At 40.6% G+C, this 12771-nt stretch overlaps 1 protein-coding gene across 5 annotated transcripts in view; it reads right to left on the reverse strand.

Annotated features, from left to right (window-relative positions):
• TENM2 (teneurin transmembrane protein 2) overlaps positions 1-12771 on the reverse strand; it is a 698288-nt gene that overhangs the window by 179786 nt on the left and 505731 nt on the right. For all 5 annotated transcript variants that reach the window (XM_056349860.1, XM_056349859.1, XM_056349858.1 and 2 more), the window contains exon 7: positions 6303-6537. In XM_056349860.1, the coding sequence (XP_056205835.1) occupies positions 6303-6537 (235 nt within the window). The remainder of the gene's footprint in view (positions 1-6302; positions 6538-12771) is intronic.

Below are 12771 nucleotides of genomic sequence, written 5' to 3' on the forward strand. Positions count from 1 at the left end.
ATCACTTTGCCCTTTAAATTCATGCATTTCTTTCCTGCACTACTGTATATGCTCCAGGAATGCAGCAACGAAAATGCTAGTTAATGCCTGGTGAAGAGTAACAGGAATAGGTACAGACACAAACACAAAAAATCCGTTACTTAGCGTATGTATGTACATTAAATAGGAGCAGGATCAATAATGCAGCTATAGGAATATTTAGACAGCTCTGAATCAGCTCAAACTCTAGATTTCCCTTCTTAGGTGGGAAAACTTGTGTCTTTTCTGCTGTAAAGTTTTGAGTAGTACGTTGCATAACGTAGTCGAAGTAATGAAATCCAATAATGACTACATTTGTTATTCCCGTAGTGGTGATGATGACAACAGTATTTTGCATTTCAATAGGTTCGTTCATTTTTAGCTTTCTACATCAACTAATGACCATAATTTCAAAACACTTCTATTTTAAAGGGCATACATGTAAGCTCTTCACTATCTCTTGATTCAACTACTCACTGAACAACCAAAAAACAGTGCTATTGCAAGTCTATAGATAATAGACAATGAATAATTGAATAGAATAATAGAATACTGAACTCAAATCTCTAAATTACTTTTGTTATCAGTCTACCTGTAAATTTAAAACATTGAAAACTAAATCACATCATTTGAGATTAATTTTTAAAAAAAACTAAAAAGTAATGCCCTAAACATACCTGCCTCTTCCTGTACAGTCACTGACGCTGCCTGTTCACTCTGCAGAACCCAAAACTTAAAAATGCAAACCAACAAGATCATGAAAACACAGTTATCTGCAATCTGTGAAAACTTGCTTATGTGTATGTGAGTGGGAGTATATCTAGACTGATTTTCTGAACCATCATTATCTATCCTGCTTTTATAGCGTTTTCCTTCACCCTTTTTTTTCTGCTATCAAGAGTCTACATTTGTTATGAAAACAATACCATAGAAGCCTGCTAAAAATGACCTTTCTACGTTTTTGGAATTCCTCCAAGCACACAGTCCTTGGGGATGCTTTTGACTGTGCTCTACTTGACTCTTTAAAATGGTTTTGATTTTCAGATAGCTCCAGAATCTATTTATGCAGATGCCATTTTTTTTGAAAGTCCACACAACCTTCCTGCAACCTTCACATGCACGAACAAGAGAAAGGAGGGGTAGGTTCTTGCTCCAGCCCTCAAACTCAGATGGCTAAACTGCTGTAGCACATGTGACTGTGGCCATATAGTTTAAGCGGTAAGACAAAACAAAATTAGAGTAAGGAGTTATTTCATTATTGCAATTAGTTGGTTGTTATATGCCAAATTCATCCTAGAAATTTGCATTAACAATAAATAAATAAATTTCGTTTCACTCCTCTGTTCCAGAACATTTTGCATCGTGTATCAAGATACCAAAGTATTGAGATATCATTGAAAACAGACAGACAATTGTGGCTGTAACTTGGAACTTCTACACATTCAGAAACTTCAAGTTTACATATTCAGTTCAGAAGTTCTGCAGCTAAGCTTGACACCCTAACACGGCACACCAGCTGAATGCAGTATTAACAGAATTTCAGATATTGAATTTCTTTCTAAAAAAACCCCAAACAAACCAACCCACAAAACCCCTCAGCACTAAATCCCGCTCTTCATGTACGCTATTCTTGGCTTTTTTGCCACAAGGCCGTAGCTGTGCATAGTGGCTGTGTACTGCATTCATTCCTTCACTGCCTGAAAGGCTGCAGCTACAAAAATGCTGAGCACAGATGTTTCCCTGCTATGATGCCCCATGACTTTGAGTTTATGCACTGCTGGAATTGGACTGGGAAGTAAGAAATATAGCTGGAACCCCAGGAGCAGGCAAATATGTTGAAGAGCATCCTGGGGGTTCCTATAAGGCTAATTTTCTGACTGCTCAATCATTAAACTGAACTTTGCTTAAATGACCCCAGACTTGGACCACTGCTCTTCTAATACAGTCCACAAAATCTGAAGAAACCCATCCTGTAATCCCCAGAAGAACAGGAGAAGCATTAGTATGTCACAGTCTTCCTTGAAGCCTTGCAATGGATCTTTGTGAGCAAGCTCAAAGTAAGTATAGACAAACATACAAATTACCTTTGCAACTAAAAGATTTGGACTGAAAATATTTCAAAGTATGAGATGAATTATGAGACTAAAGAATAAGACTCATTTCTATTTAATTTTGTCTTTTTTTTTCCTCCTGGATTAAGTATTATTCATTAGAATGGTACCAACTAAATTACTATCAATATGAAGTACCAGAACAGGTGTTGGTGCATTAGGCAACCTCAGTCTAACATCCATCCATGAAAGCTCTTCTGTTATCCTCACTTATGAGTCATTCCGTCTCTGATGGGCGCCTGCAGATGGCCCCATGTGAGGTTCCCCTACCAGAGAGGACTCTTTCTTGCAGCGCAGAGCGATGCAAACCTTCTTGGCACAGCCATACTTTTCTCCCTGTGCCCTCAAAGCATTTCAAGCTTTAAAGCAGAGCGCTGCCTCTCTAGCTGTCTGGAAGTAATGAGACCCACACTGGGATGTTCAAAGGTAGTATTTTCATCGTTCATCTTCTTCGAAAGCAATGATTAAAGAAGCAATAAAGGAACACCTCTTAACTGGGAAACACAGAAACCAGTGCTTTGGAAAGGAGGAGGAGGAGATGGTTTGAAACAGACTGCAAGAGGACAATAAAAGTTAAAGAGCATTAAACAGCAGCTCCGAGCCTAAAGGTAAAGCAGCTAAGTACAGCAGAAATGAACCATAAAAATAGCACCATAAAAATGCTACAGCAATGTGTTACTGCATCCTTAGTTAAAGATATTTCAACCCTTCCATTATGGACCCTTATTTCATAGAAAACAGAACAATTACGTACCCAGCCTGGAGGCCTGTTGCAGCCATAAAGAAGCAGCAGACTAGGGCAGATAAAGTCCATATTTGTTTGCCTTGAGCCAGAAACAAGCACACTAAAATCAAGCACACAGCATTGGAAACGTTCATGGCCACGTTGGATGGGGCTTGGAGCAATCTGGTCTAGCGAAAGGTGTCCCTGCCCATGGCAGGGGTTTGGAACTAGATGATGATCTTTAAAGTTCCCTTCCAATCCAAACCATTCTATGCTTCTAGGTTTCTAAAGAAGCATAATTAACAACTCTGTATAAGCATTTTGCAATCTTGTAACTCCGCTAAAAGCAACAAGCTACTGCAATAGAGCTAAGCACAACTATGTTAAAAGCACAGAACCACAAAGGGTACATGGAGGCTTGGGGTACAGTTGCCTGAAGAGGGTACATAAAAAACATGTGTAAGAAGTAAAAGCTTACTTCATATCAGAAAGAACATAAAACACATGTGAATCACCCTCCTCATCAAAGTTGAAAGAAGAGGTGGAGAAAGAATGTATGTGGAAAACAGGCTGTCTCTGAACAGTCTGAATTTAACCCAAACTGCCTGAGACAGCAAAAGAAAGAAGGGATGGGAATAACATTCCCACCAGATAAAACATAACAACACGCAGACACACGTTGTATTATTCAATGATTTCAGTGCTCGGTACTGTTAGACAAAGAGGCACCTGGAATCTAAATTGTGATCTGCGTTCCATAGTGCTGACAGAACGCATTCCCTTCAGAAAGCTCAGGTACCCTTTTTTGTTTCATAATCAGTAATGTGACCACTTGCACATTATTTCCACTTGAGAGCAGAATCTACTGAAGGCAACTGAAAAGGGAAAAGTTGTGATACTTTCCTGATAAAGCAGGTGCTGTTATTGTCTCCTGAGCACTCTGCTTCCGAGATTAATATACTGACAAGAAAAAACATTAGAGTGTGAAAGAGGCACTGTGAATAGGCAGTATAAGAGGGAACAGTGTTTTACAACAAGCTAAAGCTATGAGGTAAAGGCCGAACCAGAGAGTTACCAAAAACTTGTTGTGGTTTTGGGGGGGTTTTAGTTGTGGGTTTGGTTTCGTTTGGGTTGGTTGGTTTTTTTTGGTTGGGTTTGTTTTTTTCCTACCGGTATCCACGTAGATGAAATACCATTTTAAAAGTGAAAGAATTACAGACTAATTCTGAAAGTCTCTAATGATTCTGCAGGCATCAATCTCAGCAAAACTCACTGCAAACCAGAAAGAAAAAATCATCTTCTCAGTTAATATTCTTGTGATGAAACCTGTCATCAAGTCCTGTCAGGTGTGTAATTTCAGAAAAGAAGAAAAATCGATCCTGAAGCAACTCTGGAATAGTCTCAGAACACAGCAATCCTGTCAGGATGTTTTCTAATATCTTAATGCTTGCCTATGACAAACCTATTTATGGAAAAGCTCCAATTAACTGCCAGGTGCCTCGCAACCCCCAAGAATAACAGTATTCATAAAGTAACCTTTTCTCATCAACACGAATACATATATATCTTCCCAGAGGTTTTATGATAAAAAAAATAAAAGAACCAAAGTTAGTAATGGTATGGATCATCTCCACTGACAGGGAATAGGCACAAAAATCAGACAGTAAAAGAAAAACAGGCAGGCAAATGCCCATGTCTGGTTTTCAGGGATGCCAGTATTACAATTCTTTTGTGAATATCCCAGGGAATTCCCTCCATATAAAGTGTTTAGTAGATTGGGACGATCTTAACCCATCCGAAATAACACATTTCAGGTACTGCTGTACCCAAGAACAAACTGATATGAAACCAGACAGACAAGGAACAGTAGGAGGTCACTCTACACTAGAATGAAAACTATGTTATAATCCTGGGCAGTAAATCACACAGCAACGACTGGCCCAGGCTGAATAAGGCCAACATTTTTTATCTTGCAGTTCTTAGCAATAAATACCAAATTCAGAATACCAAAATGGAGGTAAAATAGTAGCACATGCTCTCACATAAGCAGCAGTTAAAGAGCTGAGCTTCACTCTTGGATATTTTGTTTTGGCCAAAGTTAGCTCCAAACCTTCACTAAGCGAGAATCCCTTTCCTTTTTTTTTTTTTTTTTTTTTTTTTTACATCTCAGGTTTTGGACAACTTGCATTTGTTTTTCAGCCCCACCCCCCTTCTTCACGGCACCCATGTCACCCACCATTTCAGCAAAGCAGGGCAGTGCAGCTGAGGTCCCTCGTGAGCGCTGCCGGATGGCACAGCAGCACACACGGCACACACACAGAGCTCCCTGCTCTGTCTGGTCTCCTTTGCTCTCCATAGTGCTACAGCCAGCGAGTACCCACTGAGTAACAGTCCCCCTAGCTGTTGTAAACTCCAGTCCAGCCATGCCAACTCCTTGCAGAGCTCCAAACCAGAAGGCAATCTTTAACCAGATTCTGGGGAGGGGCTGGGCTGAGACTGAACGGTGGTATGACTACAACACACCTAGCTACTCTAGGTGTAATCCAGCAGAGAGGCATGATATTTCCAGAAGGTTGCAAACCGAAGGCAACACCTCAGAAGCTGGGACAACCGAGCAGCCAAAAGCACGGCACGAGCCAGCATTACAATCAACCCAGCTCCTCTGCCTGTGCACCATGTTTACAGCTCTCCGGGCAGGCGAGAGCACCCTACTTTCCAAGAACTTTTTTCAGCAGCACAATGGCTAATTTTAAATGCTGGGAGATAAGCTCTGCCAGCTCTGCTATTTAAAGCGCAAGTTAAATATGTTTGACATTCCATACCCCAAATGACAACAAACTAGAATATTTAGAAAGGCAGCATGTCAGGCATTTTTTTATTTATTTATCTGGCAGGCCTAAGTGTTGCACCTTTTCATTTATATGCAACTGTTTGCCCCCCGGGCATCGAGCTGTTAACACGTACAGAAAAGATTAAAATGAGCTTGCATGCTGGATGAAATATAAATTAAAATTCGAGTACTATCAGCCTTGAATCTGGGATTGTTTCTCAGGGTCTCACAAAAAGCAGAATTTCAAATGAGCCTCTATTTGTGACTTCAGGAAAGGCAAAATATATAATTTTTCAGCAACACAGTCAATATGAATTATAAGTAAGCTGTCCCTGACTCTGGCCATAAAATACGCTGTACTAATACCACGAGTTGTGTACGCAAGGATGGTTCAAATGAATAAAAGGCTTTAAAATAGGACATGTGAAAAGAGTGATGCTCACCTGCCTACCTCCCGAAGTAAAGCGAATCCAGGCCTAGTGGGTATTCAATTGTCACTAACCCCCAGCGCTGCATCATAGACACAAAGTGAAAGAAACCCCATCCCCTAACCAGCCAAATGGTTTTCTCTGCCACGGTGCAGTGGCAACGCTGGGGGGGTTTGGTCCACGTGACCCACCTGGTCTCGAGTGGGACGTTGCTGTTGAGCACCCAGCTGTCCTGGAGCTGCACGGACTCAGGGGTGGTGGCCAGGTCATTGGGCGCCGGGGCGGGCGCGTGGATCTGGTTCCGGCGATTTGTGAGCGAGTTCCTGTTGAGGGAGTTGGCAGAGGAATGATGATGGGACAGTGAATGGTTGTGAGGAGGAGGGAGAGGTGGCCTCAGCGTTGACTGGCTGTGATGATTTGAAGGGCCTAAAAACAGAAAAGAAAAATAAATCACAAATGTGTGCTGGTGATACTGTTCTTGTTGGCATTTTCAAGGGACAACTGCCTGGAAAAAAACCCTGTCCCTGCAAGCGGGAGACTGAACCTGCACGCCTTTAGCACCTGTGGGCATTAAACCATGGTTAAATCGCATCAGTGATTATTAGAGATCAGAGATATAAAACAGCATTTAAGGTCTCACAGTTGGGATGTTCATGAAGACTATATTTAGATTTAACAATATTTATTTATAAAGTAGATTCTTCCTGGATAAAGGCTCATTTGTGGGAGAGCTAGGACAGCAGTCCAGCTTGACCGTTCCGTACATCCCCCCAGAGGAACATGCTCATCCCTGCTTCCATCAGGGACTTTAAAGAGATGAACCTTAATGGATTAAAACCAGCTTTTAAGAATACAGTCTTTAAGGGTTCTATAAAACTTAATCAGAGCTCTCAGTGTGCTTTCACTCACTGTGTTTCACCAATCAGGCTTTAACGAACAGTATTTGTGAAAGAAGATTAAACTCCAAATATGAAAAAGCAGCAACAATGAAATGATATCTTTCATGTTCTTCCATGTGATCAGGATTTTACTTGTAATTTTCTATTTAGCAATGCCACAAACTCACACCAAGATCTGAAAATTATGCTACTCTTTCAGCCTCTTTCATTGAAAAATGATTATGTCTTTTAGAGATAAAGGATATAAACTTTTCTCATTCTTTGAGTACTGACATGTTTGCATTGATAATGAAAATATTTTTTTTCTAATCAATAAGGCAAGTGGATTAAAAAAAAAACCACATGAGGAAAAAACCAGAATAAGCAGATGTCATTCTAGCATAGTCACTTTTCTAAACATAAATGCAGAATGGTAAATAATTTTGACTGCAACTCCACATGTTGCAATAATTTACTTCTAACAAAAATAGCTAAAGAGATTAAAGAAAACAAATACTGTGTGTTATGAACGGCATACTTTAGTCATTATATTGAACAGTAGTTTTCTAGTGAACAATAATCAGAAAAAGTAATATTAGCAAAATTATAATTATAATGATGTATGTTTGTTTTTAGAAACTGAAGCACATTCTGTAGTTAATGAATCAAATAAAAGAAAACATCATGGGGAAAACCATTTGCAGCTAGACTGATCTATTTTCATATGAAACAAAGTAGTATAGAAAACCTGCTGAACCAATTAATTAACGATAGGTTAATTAAGGACAAAATAATAATAAAAAAACCCCCACCAAAAATCAACAACCTCTGCTGACCTGCACACACGTGGGGCGTAGGGACAGGCTCCAATGGGGGCTGGGCAGTGCTGTGCTTATGGTTGAACTTGATGATCTTAAAGGTCTTTCCCAACCTAAATGATTCCATGATTCTATGCAACATCCCTGGGACTGGCTCCTCTCCCGGCACTCTACCCCAGGGAGAAGTACTGGAAACACGTGCCCCTCACACCACTACAGCCCAGGAACAGGAGGGGGACGGGCTTTTGTGCAGAGAATTTTCATTATGTTATTTTTCTTATCAATGTTCATTAATTTTCTTACGTGTTTCTGTGGGCCTGGGGAAGCACAGGCCAATGAAGATGAGACAGCCAGGTTTCCTGGGCCTTGTGCAAGGGAAGTAGAAGTTGTCCTATGACAAGAAACTTTAAGAAATGAATTATAATAAATTCTGCATCCTTCATGTGTGGCTTTAAATCTGCACAGAAGTTTCTTTTATCTTTTTAGAATGTCTGTTGCCTGAAGGCTCACCCTGTGATAGTGTCAACTGTTTCAAACACAAAGCCACCTTTCATGAACACATCTAAATTTCTGGGCCGTACGTGCTGCTCTCCTCGCTATCCTTGCCTCGGCCATGTCCCACCTAAGCCTGAAAGAGACTTTAGTGCAGAAAATTTTACATCTAACAGCCCCTCTCGGACTTCCTAGGACATCAGATGCCCGTTCCACGCTAGGTCCTGTGCCATTCCCCAACAGCATGTGCAGTAAGACACAGTGGGAAGAAAATGTGTTTGGACAATATCCACACGTGTAGAAGCTTAAGTGGAATTACTCTCCTGTCTGTGTACTGGCTTTAAACAAAGCGTGTTTGGATTTCAATAAGTGGATATTTATGAGTTATCAAGTACAAATGTGTGCCCTTGTGTTAAAAATTACTTCAAAAGATTCACATGGTTCATATTTTCTCAAATGACTTTGGATGTAGCTTTTCCTTTTGCAGGAAAAATAAGGAAAAGTCATACCCACATAAACAAAAAGGTTTTGCACCAAGAGACACGGTAGGGCCAGCTAAATAAAGACTCCGAATCTTGCAGCCACAAAACCACAGAGGCTGTTCGTAGAAGGGAGCCAACTGCACATCAATAAGAATGAACAGAATTTCTGTAAGGTTAAGGAAGCAAGAACTGAATTCAAGTTCCCACAAATTAATTTAATCTGCCTCGAGACTCGGCTCCCACACAGCAAATAAAATGTACTGCACAAAATAAGCTGTGCAGAAGTAACTGAACATATACTTCAGCTGCAAAACCTCAGAAATCTGGCATAAGATGAATGTAGCATTTAATAAAGAATGATAAAACAAATACCAATATCAACATTATATAGATATTATACAGTTTATATTAAAACATATAAAAGCTTATATATATAAAAAGTACTAACAAGGGAGCATGCACACACACTCGTGTGTATATATGAGAGACATAAAAAAAGCTTAATATGCTGCTTCTTCATAAATCTGTTTAAATGAATCAAAAGCAGAAGCTGAACACTATTGAACTTGCCAGGGATATAAAATTGGATTCACATCTGAACATCTGAGTGCCTCTTTGTGAGCATCTTTGCCTAAATTAAAACTTCAACAGCAGTACCTGCAAATCTGCTGAGCTCTGAAGTTCAGAAAAGTAAATCACTTGTCCCGTAATGAAGGATCAGCAGCCTGCAGGACTGGCACGACGTCTCTTACGACATGACATGCTCTGCAGCCTCTGGCAAATTGCTTCACTGTTTAGAAGCTTAAATACAGTAAGTGTTTTGATGGAGTACATCTGGCTTTTTGAATCAGGAAAGAGATTTGATTTTTGACACAGCGGTTGCCACTATTGGTTTGGGAAAAATACTGAGGAAATTATGCCTCTTCTGAATAATTCCATGAATAACGAGTTTCACCAGAATACACTATACAATCTCAAACATTTAGGATTTAAGGAAAAGTCTCTTAAAAGCACAATGAAGATCAGAGAACTGGAAACCTGAAATAACGGTACCCTCCATATTTTGGCTTTTTTTTTTTTTTTTTTTTTTTACTTTTAAAATTGACTTAAATTCAAAAATAGACAAACATACCTAATTGTAATGAATTTCAGTACACATTGATTATGCTGAGCACTTCTGAAAAATCAGGGCCTGATGACCTGATCATCACATGTGATTCTCCATGAGATCTTACTGCAGTCAAGAGTATCAGCAATGTTCATTTCAAATTAGAAGCTGCATGAGGATAAACTGTGTTCTAATTAAGTAAACTGAGAATACAAAGTCTGATCTACATGTCTTTGACGTAATCACAAGCTATCCAATTGACTTATTTGGGTTTAATCTGAAGTAAAATGTTAAAAAAAGAGAAAAAAAGAAGCTTTACTCTGTTCATTCTTTTATCCAGTGAAACAATCGAACAAATTAGGCTAGTACAGAGGCAGAATTCAGCTAAAACAAGATGCAATGTAGCACTTGACTCCATAAAAACAAAACAAACCACCCCGTCAAAAACCAACCCTGAGCAAAATTCTGTCACTACACACTTTTTTCTTTTGCATACACAAGAGTGTAAAGGATGTGCAGCCCCAAGCAGAGCCCTGTGGCTGGTGCCCCGCTGTGCACACCGCGGGGTACAAGCAGGGGTGCCATGGGCAGCGCTGTGTGATGGGTGGCCGCTGCCGATCCTTCAGGAGCCTGTGCCGCTGCATCGTAACAGAACATTATCCTGTCCCAAGCCTGGCAACCTCAGGGATCAGGGAAAGCCACCTGAGGCCACAGTGTTCCAGGCAACAGTGATGGCCGCATGCTGCTGAGCACACACGTCCTACCATCACTTCTCAGCTACTTTTGCAGTTCAAATGTTGCCTGAAACACAAAGCGAAACTGCAAATCTGCTTTAACGTGGTCAAATTATTTCTCAAAGTTCTTCCAAGGCTTTGGTACACTCACTTAACATGCACTAAATCCCAGCAACACAATGATCTGAGGAAAACAAGTTAATCTCCCACCTCAGAGATAAAATTCAAAGCAGAATCAGCAGCATGTCTAATCTAAGCAAAGCAATCGCTTCCCTGCATCCCAGTTCTTTGTCAATACTACCTCAAAAAAGTAACGTAGATTGTATCTTAGTTGTGCTGAATTATCCTCTGTGCCATGATTAAATGCAACAAACACCTCCTCATCAATCCTTTCCACAAAAGAATTGGAAAAAAACCCAACAAACATATATTCTTTTTCTGAAATGAACAATGATGCAGCTATTTCCTTAAACTTCTAAACAATACAAACAGTGAACACATAAAGATAACAAAGCTGATGTGCTAAAAGAAAAAAATAATTAAGTAAACCCACAGAAAATCAGTGTTAACCAGTCTTCAGCATTCCCAGTTGTTTATTCAAATAACTCTACCACACTGGTTTCTCAAGGAAATTACATCATCTGCTATCACAATGAGTAACAGGTTTTGCACAGAACCAAAGGGCCACCTTCCAAGCTAAATTCATCTTCAAAGGCAGATCACATTACTCAGAGTCAGGGAGCAAAGAAAGCACTGAAATACCCAGGAATATAAGGAATATAATGCAGCATCACCAGGAGCTGCCATCTCCATGGGCAGCCCCCCCACCCCCACCCCCTCGGATTTCAGCCTTCATTTGAGTTTGCCGGGGTGGGACCAGGGCTCTGCTTTACCCTATGTCTGCTCCAGTTCTTCTGTTCGTCTGCTTTAATTCTCTACATTATTTTGTGCAAGGCCATAGTTAAATGGAATCTAAATGTTCTGAAAACGTTTTCAACATATGCTGTAAAGAAGCAAGTTATCTCACTCATAACTGTGGATATAATTAAGTCACTCTCTTGTTGTCGTAAACCCAAAACATTTGCCAGGTGTTCCTTCTTTTGTCCACATGTTTTTAAAGTGTTTGAGGCAAGAATAGGTCGAATGACTGGCTGTCATCCCGGACTGTACATTTCAAACTGAAAATTCAGTAACTGTGTGGTATAAAATTGTAAGTCACTTATCAGTCTCTGCCAGTGCACTGCAGCCATCTCCTCAGCACAATATTAGAGTAGAAAATTAAATGTTGCTGTGGCAAAAAAAGAAACAACAAAGCAACCACACACAAAATACCCCATTGCTTACCCACAATATCCAGATAATCACAGAAAAGGCGAAAGGCGGTTTCATGGATAAAGTCTAGGACTTTGTCATAGTTCCTATATCCCACTCTGACTGAGCCAACCCTTGAGCTATTGTGGACAAATCACTTGTTATCTATAAGTGTCTTTATCCATATCCTTGGCGGGAGTGCTGAAGGTAAATTACCCTACCACTTACAAGGCAATCAGATACTACTGCAGTAGGAGCCACTACGGTGCTTTTGTCTGCGGCTCCCAGCCCGCGGGGCACGAGTTCATCGCACGGGAGGCAGCAGTAGCAGCCACCAAATTAACTCTGCCAACCGGAGTTGTTGCTGTGTACACACAGCACGATTGCTGCTCCGTCACGCTCCCAAAACCAGAGGTGCTGAGATGCTCTGTGCGGATGTCCAAGGGCAGCTAGACAGAATCATCCCGCTTGGAACAGCAATGTCAGCTTGTTCCCAGCAGTGCTGGAGCCAAAGAAACGGCAGATCGGGTCTTTGTGCTGGATGGGTTGGTTGGTTGTGAAAACGTAGTGTGCATACCCATGCAAGCAAAGGCAAAGAATCAGGACCCTTCACCAGGAGTCTAACCTGAGGCATTACAGTCATATAACCGATTTTGTGAAGTGAGGGTCACCGACAAAAAGGTTAAACCCCACTGCCCTATAAAATAGTATGTGCTAATTGTATTTGCTGAAATACATCTATTATCACACCGCATGAGGTGCACTGGCTGCACAAAATAATGGCTAGTCAATGGCAAAACACAGCGTTTTAGTAAGAACGCTTTATGTGTCCTGTGA

Source organism: Falco biarmicus, chromosome 8, assembly GCF_023638135.1.
Source record: "Falco biarmicus isolate bFalBia1 chromosome 8, bFalBia1.pri, whole genome shotgun sequence".
Lineage (NCBI taxonomy): Eukaryota > Metazoa > Chordata > Aves > Falconiformes > Falconidae > Falco > Falco biarmicus.